Source organism: Trypanosoma cruzi, genomic scaffold (genome assembly GCF_000209065.1).
Source record: "Trypanosoma cruzi strain CL Brener 1047053516549 genomic scaffold, whole genome shotgun sequence".
Taxonomy (NCBI): domain Eukaryota; phylum Euglenozoa; class Kinetoplastea; order Trypanosomatida; family Trypanosomatidae; genus Trypanosoma; species Trypanosoma cruzi.
The window spans coordinates 45,943-59,935 of record NW_001849348.1 but is presented as its reverse complement, the minus strand read 5'-3'; the positions used below and the strand labels follow the sequence as shown (position 1 = coordinate 59,935).

Genomic DNA, 13,993 nt, shown 5'->3' with positions numbered 1-13,993 from the left:
TCACAGAAGAAGACAACACACACACACATGCAAGCGGAGTTTTATTATTCGGCGACGCCATTCAAAGTCCTGCCAAAACAGTCCGCAAGTGATAAAGTGATCAGTCACACGCTCCCGGTGCACTGCCGCAGCAAGGACGCGGACAAAAACGGAAATATGTGCACAAACGTGGGCAGCATCAATTCACAGCACCGCCACACGACACTCGCTCTCTCGGTCCATCCCACGCCCCGTCTCAAAAGGTCGCGGCAAGCACCAATCAACAAAATAATGAGGCGGGAAAAACAACTTCCCTGCAGGCCATTCAGGGCTCCACAGCAACGCCACCAACAGGAGCGTGCATCCCTCTGCTTGCAGCAGTGCAGGCCTCTTTGCTCCTGGCCTCTCGGGGCGTTGAACGCCTCCCCGACCATCTCGCGCTCACAAAGCAAGCCGCACGCAGATGCCATTCATTTTCTCCGCAAATGGTGTTGCCGCGCTCAATCATGTGCAAATAATCCACAACACATCACCCAAAGTTTCTTTCCATTGCCACAAAAAAAAAAGACAAAAATGCTTTGAAAAGTCAACATAAATACCACTTCGCCCCATTCACTACGCATTGCCCCGCACAGAATCGTTGTTACTCGCCCTCCGCTCCCCTCTCATCCCATTCCTGCCTGCCAGGACGTACATCACAGTCGCAATCCCTCCCAAGAAAGACTTTGTCACATGCTGGCACGGGCCACATTTTCACCTTGCATCCCGGTCTCCCGCCCACAGGAGGGCAAACAGGGAGATTGCGTGCATGTGCGTGTGGATGGCCATGTGCAAAACTCATCAAGATTCAAAGAAATACGGCACACAGAGCAACCCCGCCCACAGATTGGAGAGTTCGCTCGTGAACCGCAGCAGGAAGAGCAAAAGTCCTCTTGTTACCTTTCTGAGAAGCCGATTCATTATCATCACGCCGCCTCAAAATCGTGTACCGGCGAGCGGAGGAGATGACTGCTCAATCGCTCCTCGTGTCGGAGGCGCTCACAAAGTCTCACTGCGGTCACTTGCCGTCAGCAACAAGCCGCATGGCAGAACGCAATACAATTCACCCACTCGCCAATTAAATAAATAAAAATGCATCTCACTGCCATAAAACGGCCATCAACATCCATTTCACGGCAGACACCAAATGTCAAGGGATTGAAAAAAAAAAACACACGGATGGTCTCACAATACATTCCAGCAAAGGATAGTCTCTCAAGCCTAAAAAAAAAAACACCGTAAGGTCACAGAAGCCGCCTCATCGCGCCAAAAATCGTGCGATGCCCCTCCTCGCAGTTCTCTGCTTTCCGCAGACACCGCCCTCTGTGGTGTTCCGGCAAAAGCAAAAAATAAACATTCAGAAACTAACAGCAAGAGAAGCCTCCACCCGCAACGTGTGCATCACCGTGGAGCATCGCTTCTCTCCCTGCAAGTAAAAGAGGCGCCGTCACATCATCCGAATGGATCGCCAAAAACACGCCAAATTGCGACGTACGCAAAACGCTCCGCCGTGACCATCGCTTTCCCGATACGGCAGCCCGCTTCCGTCCACCGTGTCTGCCGAGCAGGACACACCAGGCCTGCCGCTGCAACGCAAAAAAGATTCAGAAATACGCAACGGATCCCGTCGCAGTCGTTGGATCAGACGCCGTGTTGAGGTTTGGGATGGGCGGATAGAGGAAGAAAAACAAAACGGCCAAATATCCCCGCGGAATCCCGCATTCCACGCAGTCCCAATGGCCAGAGGGTCCTCTAGGGACGCCTGGGAGACGCATCCGCCACACTCAAACGCACTATCATTCACGGCTCCCCAATCGAGTCCAGTGGGCCTCGTGAAGCACACGGCGCGCCTCAGTGGCGTGGCGAGCGGCCTTCTCGAAGAAAAGGACGCGTGGCGATGGTTCCCCTCCCCGCTTCACTTTTCTTTTTTTTTTCCTCCTATTTTGGTGGCATGTCACAGAAGAGGAGCGTACTTCATTTCCCTCAGCCCTTCTCTCGATGCACGCACAAAAACAGAAAGGGAAATAATAAACGAGTGAGTCAGGCGTCACGGAGAAATAAATGTGAAGAAGACAAACAAACCAAAAGAATAAACAAAAAGCCCGACAGATATGCACGCAGCATATTCAGCGGAAACGGGTGTCACCTTCAGTGGGTAAATTAGTAGCCAATTGCGGCGTCGATCGCCCACGGTGAGAAACAGCGTTGTGCTCACAATATTTTCGGCTTATTTTCTGCTTCCCTCCCCTTTTATTTCTCCCTCATTTATCATCTTCACTTTTACTGCTTGCTGCCGCCCTCTCTTACCTTCGGCAACACGGCCAAGTTTGGACGCTGCACCCTCCCCCTGTCATGCCAAATATATGTTTGCGCTCTTTAAAACCCATGGCGTACTCGCTTAAATGTCATTTGTGCAAATATAAAAATTAAAAAAAAAACTTTTAATAATTAAAGCGAAAAATAAAATAAAATAATAAAAACATAAAACTTGCGACTGGCGCCAGTGCATCTTCCTTTCGTCCTCACAGGGTACAAAAGTGTCCTGTCGTACTCAACCCTTGGAACCCCTTGCTCCTCATCATGCCCGTAGGCCCAAATGCGCTGTATGCGTGCCTCATCCTTCACCCAAACGTCTGCAGGGACCATGCCGTCATATGGCCCCTTGTACCCGCCACTGCACGCCCGTGGACGGTTCCACTTCATCATGGCATATGCATCGTTCGCACTCAAAGACCTGACGCGACGGTACCAGAGAGCGTCCGGTAGCTCCACCTCATTAGAGAGACGAATACTCGAGCTGCCGCGATGCACAAATTTGCCGTATGAGACATTTCGCTCCTGAAATCCAAGCAAACGGAGGCGTAAGCTGTAGTCGACATCCTCCACGTAAGCTGGGTAAAAGTTCTCGTCAAAATATCCCACCGTGCTGATCGCCAGGCGTGTCAACATAACAGATGCAAAACAACTGCTTTTGTAATACGCGCAGAAGTGCCCGTAATGCTTCGAAAACGCCTTTTCACGCTCCTTTGCAGAGGCATAACGGATGCGGTCAGGCAGCAGCGCAGACGTCGATAATCGGCTATCGTTCACCGTGGAGCGCAGCACCTTCAAGCCCCGTCGCAAAACAGGACTGTACTCGCTCGGCTCATTCGCCACCTCCGCCGCCAACTCATCCATGCGAGCGGCATCATGCCTCGTCATTTCATGCACATCGCGCAGAAGGTTGGGAAGAAGATCGGGTGAAAACATTACGTCGCCGTTTGTCACAAAAACAAAAGGCACTTCCTCGCGCGGCAGCGAGAGTGCAAGTCGTAACCCAATGTTCACGGCAGCGCTGTACCCGATGTTTTTCGGGTGACGACTCACAACCAGGCGTCCGGACCACCCATAGACCCTCTCGAGTTCCTGCAGGTACAACAACAGCATCGCCTCCCGTCCGTTCTGCACCAAAACCAACGGCCGGATTGGCACACTGATGTTGCACATCGTCCTCCGAAAGTCCATCAGATCGAACATCAGCGGGACCACCATCAACGGGATAACGTCCGTCCCGTTATTATTTCCCTCAGCTGCCGTGTCGTTGGATCCACCAGAAGCCTTTCCCCGACGCAGTGGATATATTCCGCCCTGGTCGGGCCAACACCAAAACCATACGCGGGATCGTCACGAAGTATGAACTCCACTCCAAAAAAAAAGCATCAACATGGACAACAAATTAAAATTAGGAGAAAGATAAAGCATCCTTTTCCAAAAAAGGCTCGTGGCTTCGGTTTTTAAACCACGAGTAACTCTGCGCATATCCCGTTGGAGGCAAAGCCAAGGAAGTATCTCCTGAAAGAAAACAAAAAAAGTATAAAAGAAAAATGTGCTCAATGATGGTTCTGTGCGAATTTGAACAAAAAAAAAGACTCCTTCCCAAGCAATGGCCACGCACCTCCATTTGGTGAGTGAATTGGAGGCACGGAGCACGCAGGAGTCTCAACATGACCAGAAATAAAATAAGCAACAAAAGTAAAAAATAGCTAAGAATGAAAACACAAGAAAAAAAAGAGAACAATGGCACAGTAACAAATGCAGTTCTCGCCGCAGCATGCAAAGCTCACATACATCCAGTAAAAAAAAAAAAAGGATGGCGAAACACAACAGTCCAGGGTGTCATTTGTAATAGCACATGATTCCACAAAGAATAAAAGTGTTCGTTGAGAAGCCCAAAATGTCATGAATTTTGGAGGGCACCCAAATCGCGGACCAACAAGCCTGCGGCACTCACCACATATCCCACGCTGCTCAATCCCCGTTCCCCTCATGTAAACTCCCTCCAAAAAAGCACAGTCACCAGACATCCTACATGCCCGAAAACAACAAACATGTTTTAAACCGTCCTATCGACACCCGCGAATAAGAAAAGAAACTTCAGTTCAGCATAAAGACGTCGCAGGCACAAAAATAAAAAATAACTATTCTTCAATATAGGAAATTGTCATAGCTCAGGGCAACAACCATCCAGACATTCTGAAAACGCAATTCAGGATTTCAAGTCACATTTTTTGCCCAGTATTTCCCCAATAACCTCCCCCATCACCACCGCAAAAACCAACCACACGAAACAGTACCTCAATCAGCACCTTGTCGTAATAGCCAAATTTTCTTTCTTTATTTGCCTATTGGGCGCAAACAACAAAAAGCAGCACCACCATAGGGGTCTCCATCCGTTTGAACCTTTTTCTTTTCCTGTAATAAAACCCAGCTGCAGAGTTAGACATGAAAAACAATAATAAAAAAATGTAAAGAGGTAATCAATGCAAAAAAAATTGGCAAGCGCTCGCAAGGGAATCTCTATAGAAAAGAATCCTTTCACAGGAAATATATAAGTACACATAGAAAGATAGATCGATAAATAAATTAGAATAATCTTCTGGGCAGCTGGCCGGATCATGAGTTTATCAATAATAGAAACCAAACCAGATAGGAATAAGAAAGGAATAAATGGAATAAGAGTGGATTCACCACATTCCCAACGTTTAACACCTAGTAAGTGTATATATATATTATACCATACGTTAGCCTCAATTGTGGCCCTGCTCACTCCATTCCGATGGAATATTTATTTATTTATTACCTAATTACGAACTGGCAGACTTTGGGGTCCTCAAGTCACAAGACACTGCCGCTGCCCTTCACAAGTTCCGCCCCTTCGCCAAGTCCTGAAGTGCAAAAAAACACGACCGCGTGATATGCCGTCTGCGGGGTTTTCCACAGACCGTACGTCAGCAAAGGTTTTCTGTATTCCGCGAGAGTCCAAAAAATCATAAATCCGTCGCCGCTCCCACGTCATGGCGTGTGATTTCGAGCTGCCCTTATCCGCCGCTCCTTGCAGCAAAGTGTTGTCCACCAAAAGTCAGTGGTGGATGGCAAGATGGCGATTAAGGCCGATAAGACTAAGCGTACCGCGCGTGCCTCGGCCTGCATGATGCAAAAAGGCTTCCTCTTTTCCCATTTTCCTCCGACAATTTTAACGTCGCCGGTGTCTGGAATGAAAACGGCTCCCCATCCATGGAGCGATGCGTCCGTGATGATGGCGGACGATGCCTTTTCGGTGGGCTTGACGATTCGCTTACGGTTATATCCTCGATGATGTGTCGTAATCTCTCATCCAAACCAACCGCTGACGGCGGAAGGTTCGTCGGGGATGTCTCCTGCACAATTCCACGGTTAAGTGCGGATAATCGTCGTCGCACTGCCTTGATGAAAGAGTAGCAGCCACACAAACGCATGCCCAAAATGGCAGCCGCATTCAAAAACCGTGACGCCATTGCCTCCATTTCCGCGATGGTTAAATACTTCAGCGCTGACATGGCGCGCACAGACCGGACAAACTTCTCACTCAGAAATACCGCCCGGTGAGTGTGATCGGACTGCACCCCCAGGAAGGTGTACTGCGTAGCGCCCGATTCGCGGTCCTCCTCCATCGTGGCGCGACGGCCGTCCGCATTACGAAGCACTTGGGCTTCCCACAATGTCGCATCGCTCTTCGACACCGCAATGTGTATATTATCGATCCAAACGTCGATACGCACCAATGGAGGTGCAGCCCAGAGGCGGTGAGCCACCGTCGTCACCCCCGCAATTGCCGAAGTAATAATCTGGAGGATTTCTGGGCTGGCCTTGTATCCCATAGGGAGCCGTGTCAGCTCCACCAGCGTGCCGTCCTCCACGCGGCATCGAAAGAGATGCCGAGTCTCCCGCGGTAAAGGGGCTTGAAAAAAGGATGCCTTTAAGTCCAGGCAGGAAGCGGCCTCAGCCATCACAGGCGGCAAATAATGGGAAATGTGTAAAAGAGAAACATGAGCCTCATAAGGGTCGTCTCTGTTCTTATCGCGTGGCCACGCGATCCATCGTCGTCGTAAACCGGTGGTTTTCTCCTCCACAACCGAAAAAGGTATTATCCATCCGCCTGTTATTGTGGAAGAAGCGTCCTCGATAATTCCTGCTTCCTTTGACAATCGCGCGTCAGCGACTGGAATCCTCCGTGAGCTTCCGCGCGCTTTACCGGAGAAGGGCGGTGGGAAAGGGACCGCCCGACGAGTCCCCAAACTTGCATGAGCCTCTCCAAGGTAGCCGGGTTCAACCGGCTCATGATCCACTCTAGATTCAATACGGGCACGTTGACTCGCTGTAACGGGATAGCGTGTTCATCTTGTGGAGTGGTCGGACGCGTCCTTGTCGCGCGTCTCGATATTGTAGCAGCATGATTGCGATTAAAATAGTGGAAAAAACGCTCCTCTGCTCTCAACCAGGGTTCCTGCCCTTCCGCAGTGTCTCCCTTCACATCAATGCGACCAGCGAAAACACCTGGGTCAGCATTGTGGTGTACTTCCACAGATATCGAACAGTATTCTGGGGAAGGTCAAACGGATCGACGTGATTCGCCAACTGCGAGATCACGTGTGGGTCAAACTGTATGTATCCACGATTTGAGCAGCGTGCCGCAACGCACCGCGTTTTGTGGAATGCGCCGTGGCATCCCAAGGAGCCAGAGCTCGTTCGACTTTGGCATTAGTAATATTCGTGAGCTTTTCGTTTTCTTGAGGTGTCCTGCATAGCTTTATAGTGTCGAACGCGTCCTGCCCTCGTATCCTGACGAACCGCGAGGCACGGTGGGGATCCGCCTTCGCCGTCTTCGGCGACACGGGCCAATCCAAGTTATGGCCCCGTCCGGCTCCAGTGTGAAACTGTTGGGAGTCAAGGCCGCAATCCCAAACCAACGACTCGCCGTCATCCACGCAAGTCGAAAAACAACACGTTCCTTCCAATCGGTCCGGCTGCGGATAAATTGATCCATCCCTTCCGTTGTCGATGAGCGCACCTGCTTTGTTCCCAATCACGCCGCTATTTTTTTAACCCCAGATGCATCATTTCCAGCGGGGTTCGACCCATTTGCAACATGGACCGCAACATCCTGGCGTACTGCAGTCGGGTCGATGGCGCCACATCTAATATTCCCACCAACAAGGCCGCACAGCTCTCCTCGTTGATCGGCTGTTCGTGCGTGCGGCAAAAGGTTGTAAATTGCCCCGCTAGAGTCATTCTCTGCTACCACGTTGGCGGGGCCCACATTTCTCGAGCCACCTCGTTCCCTCTCTTCGTGTGGCTCGCGCAAAGCGGAGATGTCGGTGCTTCGTCGTACCACAATCGAGCGTCGTTGGCGGATAAGCTCCATTTCCCTTCTCGATGATTGCGTCGGGCAATTTGTAATATCGGATGGAGCATCGTCGGTGCGGTGTGACGTCTTTGCGGAATAGCGGGAGGTGGTGGAATGGATGGAGCTGCCGTCGTCCGCTTTCATAAGAAGCAGCAAACAGCCCCTCGCCGTTTCTTGACGGCCGTCCGCGCGGCGAGTAGCTTCCTCCGGTTGCGTCTCGGACGTTGCGTGTGGACGCCTCGTGTCCATCAACATGACATAACTGGCATCGCAACGATATTTGCGTCCCTCGTCGTTCCAAGGGAATCTGGATTGCCCTCGCAAAGGTGTCAGCCCCATGAACGGCGGTGCATGGACGGGCGAGAATGTTGAGGACCGGGATGCCGGGGTCGGATGCCATCATGAGCTGCATCCGGAAGGCCTGCAGTAAGATCCTTCCCAAATTCATGAAGCGATCGGTGGGATCCCGCTCCGCTTCCAGCGCACCGATCCACGCAAACAGACAGTCAAATAAAAGTTGGGCCTGGTCGTCCGCCCGTTTCCAATGATCGTGCGCGCCCCCGAAGTCGACAAAGACTCCGGAAGCGCCCTCATCCCATATACGCGGGGCACAAGTGGTGACGCCGAATGCGCGGAACATTCGTCCCTCTTCTTCTGTAGCGGAATGGTTGTCCAAAGAGAAGTGCTGGAGGGCAAAGGCATCGAGGGATAGAAATGTGGTCACTCGAAATTGCCCTGAGACGTCTGGAGGAATAACCTGCCGTCTCTCTCGCGCCGGAGTTCGTTGGGCCGTGCGTGACGACGCGCCCACGGCCATCAAGCGATGCTTTTAATGTGGTTTTTTGGTATCGCCATCTTTGGCCTTATTGTGACACGCGACAGGTCCATCTGTAGGACCTCTCCGAGAGGTGGAAACTTCTTCCCGGTCCACCGTCTCCGCCTCCCACGCGGCTCGCTGCGCCTCTCTAGCGCTGACGCGTGCCTCTCGTTCCTGTGGTTGGGCGCGGGTCGCCTCCAACTGCTGTTCGCTTCCGGCGAGCGCGCACTCTCGTTCTGCAAGAAGGCCGCCGGCAACCGCAATGTCAGATTCGCGCACCGATAGGTTGTCACGCGCCTCTTCCACCTGCGAATGAAACTGAACGCTTCGATTCTGCACGTCCACGGCGGCGTGGGCGTATTTCGTGCTCAAGCGCTCCCCTTCAGCAATGATCAGCCCTTGCCACGCGCCCCAACTCCCGGACTGCGCCCACGATGGGCAAGATCAATTGATTCTCAAAATTTGGTACTTGAAACGTCCGGAGATTCGCAATATGTCCTGTAAGGCTCGAATCCTCCCAGGGCTTGGTGACATTTCCCAAAATCAGGCATAAGCCTGTCGATGAGGGAGCCACAGTTAACGTCTCGTCCGACATCTCGGTTCCATTAATGAACGTTGTCTGCACCTCGGTTTCGCCACGTTGGCGTACCAGGTCCCAGAGACGGGCGCCAATATCACACCACTCGGAGGGCGTGTAAGGAACCAATGCCGTTTCCTTAAACCAAACTGGCTGTGTCTGTAAACTTAAAATAAAAAAGTATCCGGCCGCCATCGGTTCCCTGCTCCTTTAAGGTCATGGCCTTCCCAAAATTCATACGATAGGAAAAGTCTCATAAAGAAGAGCATTAGTTTTATCAGGATACATATACATCAATTAAGTTCTCCAGGTCTCCCGCGATCATTCTCTTCAGAAGCTCCTAAAAAAAGAAATGTAGTAACACCGTAACACCACCAGCCACAATGGTTTTCTCATACCGGGGCAATTCTCCAATTATGCCTCGTGTGCAAACACACAACTAACATACTATATAGAAATCACCCAATGTTTTTCACCAGCAACCAAACATCCCCACTCCCTCCCTAATTTTATTCTGTCACTGTTAAGTTCGATAGCGTTGGTCATTTTTGGCATTTGTATGCTATGCTGCCGCCTGGGGCTGGTGCACCCGCACCGTATGCACACACACACACACACACACACACGTATCCAAAAACAAATAAGTCACCAAATACTTTTTACCAATAATCGAAACTGCCCCTTTCCCTCCCTAATTTGTTTTCATATTTCGGTGGTTCTTCCACACTGCGGTGAGCGTCTTATCCTCTAAAGTCTTAGGATTATATTGACACTTGGTACTGGCGCGCCTTCTCCTTCCGGAACCACGCAATTTTTTGGTTTTCCTTCTCGCTCACATTATCGGAATTTACAACATCACATCTCCGCCAGCCAGTCATTCATCGGCGTGCTGCACATAAATAATATCCCACGACATGTCTCGGGATAATTCCTCCCAACCATTAAAATATGCCGCCAGACACTCAGCGAACTGCCCCACGGTGCTGGCGGTGGTGTGGTGCCCACCCGCCGTAGTCATCCGCAGCCCAACCAGCGTCCTCGGATTTGACTCCATGAAGAAAAAGGCGTCCAACAACGGAAATTCCTCGACCTCCGGCATGTACAGCACCCGGTGGTTTATACAAGTCTTCTTGTCAACGTGTTCCGCCGACGGAAAAAAATGGTGGCTGGTGGGGCCCTCCTGCGAGTACACCTCCGGCGCACAGAGGCGTTACTGACGTCGTGATGGTGGCATCAGCTCCTTCAGTGTACAAATTATTTCAGTCATGAAACTCCCAGTCAAAAATGCAAACATGGTGCTCTTCCCAAAAAATTGCGTATATGAGATGATCACCAATCCTCGATTCAAATAAGTTAAACTCAGCCTGCGTCATTAACTGTGCCAACATGCACAATGTTTTAATTGCGAGGTGGTCAGTTATCGGTGCATTGAAAGGCGACTCGCCATTGCGCTCTCCTCGTACTCGGACAATCCTCGCAAGATATTCGAGCGCCTTATTAACCTCTCACATTTTTGGAAGTTCCAAAAACAAAGTAACGCTCGATTCCCCAAAAGAGCGTCCTATCCACAAAGCTGTGGCAACCGTCGATCCGTGCGTTACAATTCCCTTCATCAAAGATGTAGCGAAGAATCGGTCCCACTTTATCCATGCGACCCCTCAACTCTCGCCAGTATTCCGCTTGCTGCTGCACGGGTTGATTGCGCTTCATCCAAACGCACATTGCCTTCACGTCGCTCTCATCAGGGCAATTCATTATGATTCGTACGGCTCTCTTTTCACTCGCCCAGTGCATGTAACTTGTTTTCTCTAGTGGGGCCACCACAATCATGACCCATTCTCCGGGAGGCAAACAAGGAGGCAGAATACCAAACCTGCCTCCCAATTCGTAGATAATATACCCCTTCATCCCGCGCCAAGACAGGTCCTTCACAAGTTTGATCATATGTTCTCATCGATGTGTTTTTTCACCGCCTTGATGGTCTTTTCAGACACTTACGCCTTAACTCCACCAACAAAGCTCACAACCATTTGGGGTTTCTCCGCATCGTAGTGCAGCAGCTGGTAGAGGAGGTACGAGCCGGCAGCCATCGACTTCCCAATCCCGGGCGTCCCAATCAAGGCGTGCGGAATTGGCGTAAAGTCCTCCTCAGGAAGACTGTTGAACCACTCGGTTACATCGCCCTTGACGATCTGCCACACTCGCTCCACCTCACAGTTCACATGGCAGTCACGAGTGGATTTATTCTCCCTCCTTCCATTTCCACGAGTACGGCCATCCCCTGTCCGAGGTGAGCACCATCAGCCTGAGGCGCTCTGCACCAAATTGCTGCACACCGTCATCCTTTTCGAGAGTGTAGCCAACCGCCTTGTACGTCCATGACTGCGGTGGTTCACCCTCCTCCACCTTCATTCCCGTCCCTTTGCCTCCAGGAACCTCCACGACATGATGCCACCTCGCATTGTACACAGACTCGTAGTGTCCCTCCAGGTATATCGATGCGCTCGACTTCTTTGGGTTCCTCGTTTCCTCGGCAGCTGCATCCAAAAACCTTTTATTGGTTTCATAAACACTTGCCGTTACCTCCGCAGCAGCCACTAACCACCTCAGTAAATTGTCCATACAATGCTCTTAAAGCTTGTTTACATCCTCTTCCATATCCATTTCATCCCTTACAGTCCTCTCCATCATCGCATAACGATCGGATGCCTGCATTTCGCCCAATACTCCCGCATCGCAAATATACTTCTCGGGGTCCTTAAAAACCCCTCCCGCAAGACATTCCGATTGGCGTCCACAAAGCCTCTGCCATCAAATCTCCTATTAAGAAACTCATTCAGCTTTCTGTCCATGACACGAACTTTTCGTTCAAACAGTACATCTTCAATCTTAGTTAAAAGGGTAATTTTTTTTCGCTGCTCCGAGTATCCGTCTGGCATTTCAAGAGCTGAATCAAGTTTTTGCATTGCCCGGAAATTGATCGTATCCCTCCTCTCATAGTCCCTCCACTGAAGAGAAAACACCCTCGTGAAGAAGTTTGTACACCTGTTAGTCCGTCAAATTAAGAATTCCCTCAAGAAGCTGCTGGTCTTTTACGTAAGCATCAAGTCTCCGAATAAACACCTCCCTCGTCGCATTGTAGTCTTTCATCAACGGTCGCCATGGAGCCAATACAATTCCAAAAAAAATATTAAGCTTCAAGCTGGTGCTGAGAGTATCTCCGTCTAGCATTAGATCTTCCACCAGACCGTCAAGAGTCCACGGCGGTCACTCTTTACTCCCCACCAAATGTCGAGCTGTAGCGTCGGAGACAACACAAGTGCCGCTGGCTCCAAAGGACAGTCGCGGCTATTTCGTCCCGCAGTCCCAGTGGCGTTGGGCGTGGCACTCGCACGGCGGGACGGTCGGTGCGCCATGCAGCCGCACTGCAACGCCTGTCGGTGAAACAGTCAAGGCCCACCGCCCCCGCAGCGACGCAACGTGCAATCGGCCACAACACCGCCACATTATCGTCCTGTTTTTTTATGATTCACGTTGTCTGTCCGTTTGCCCCATCACCGACACCAAAAATAAGTGCACACCTTCACAAAAGGGAAGGAACAAAGAGAAAAGGAGGCGCGATCCCACCGTCCCGCCGCGGGTCAACACTCTCCTCCACCCACCACCATTGCAGCACAGGGGACCGCAGCCACATCGCAGAGTCAGCACCACAATGCGCACCACACCATCGTGCACTGAACAATGGGCGAGACGCAGCCATGCATCGCCCCGCTCCATTTTCCCACCACTCAAGTGTTGCGTGCCCGCACAAAGTGGCAAACAGAACCAGAGTGCACACAAACCCAATCAACACCCTCACTCGATGAAGCACATTATTCGCATGGAGTGACAACATTTGGGGACACACCAGCAGTGGCAGAAGGCATGGAATTTCCCTGCCAACCCCGCAAAGAGAAACAATAACTCTGCGGAGTAAAAGTGACAGTCCCTCGGTGTTGCCCGCAGTTCACATGGCAGGAAGAATTCCACGCACGCATGGTTCCGGATTCCTCGCTGTTTGAGTGCACACCAATAAAACGTAAAAAAAATACGTGCGCGCAAGATGCAATTAAATACGTGAATTCGTCAGCCTGCTTTCTCCGATGGCGTTGGCGAGCAGTCCCACACAATCCAATCAAAGTGGCACGCCGGACAGAATGGCGTCCGTCAATCAATAATAAAAAAAATACGACACTGAAAAGAAGCAGAGAAGAGTTGGCGCATGCGACTGCCAGTGACAACTGTGAGCAAACCCGCCAGCACCAACTGGGGCGCCGAGGAGCACGTTTGTGTAGAACTGGCCGTCAGGCAGAGAGGACAAATAAAACAAAAGAGCAGCAAACCCTCTCGTTCAATGTCTCCTGACCGCGACACCAGAATCAAAATACCATGGACGATAAGAGCGGCAACGCCTTCTCCAAAACATCTTGTCAAGAGGCCGCAGGACCTCAGGAAGAGAAGAAGGCAGCGGCGGCAGCCACAGCGGGGGAGGCAATAAAACGGCTGACAGGCACCTTCACGTCGAAGCGCACACCACATCCGAGTGGGCTGGGAGCACAGATCGAACCGCTCGGAAACACACGCATCAAATCCGCAAAGCAAAGTCGCAGTGAATCGACAGGAACTCCCCGCCCAAAACAAATTTAAAAAGTAGCGTTTTTCAAGGGGGAAATCCGCTTTTCCGACGACGGCAAGAACGCCTCGCAGGAATTTCTTGCAAATCTCCCTTCGCAGGTCCGCAAGAAAACGCAGCGGAATAAAAAGAGAGCGCAACGACGCAAAAAAAATAATCCTCCTAACCGACCAGGTGGCAGGCCGCCCTCGCGCAAGTGGACAAAAC

The 13,993-nt window shown here is 51.1% G+C and overlaps 1 protein-coding gene and 1 pseudogene across 1 annotated transcript, besides 7 other annotated features; both read right to left on the bottom strand.

Moving 5' to 3' along the window:
- Positions 1-312: part of a sequence feature (heterozygous, Esmeraldo-like haplotype) that runs on past the window's edge.
- Positions 313-13,993: a sequence feature (areas not merged during assembly with more than two copies in the genome that could not be assigned to a particular haplotype).
- Positions 2,434-2,504: a sequence feature (T-rich).
- Tc00.1047053509959.40 (beta galactofuranosyl glycosyltransferase, putative) lies at positions 2,467-3,549 on the bottom strand (the record flags this gene model as incomplete). The annotated part of the gene is made up of 1 exon (XM_809157.1): positions 2,467-3,549. The coding sequence occupies one exon, from the start codon at positions 3,547-3,549 to the stop codon at positions 2,467-2,469; it is 1,083 nt and encodes a 360-aa protein (XP_814250.1).
- Positions 4,925-5,189: a mobile genetic element.
- Positions 4,925-9,456: a mobile genetic element.
- Positions 9,276-9,456: a mobile genetic element.
- Positions 9,716-9,740: a microsatellite.
- Positions 9,877-11,736, bottom strand: Tc00.1047053509959.10 (annotated as a pseudogene).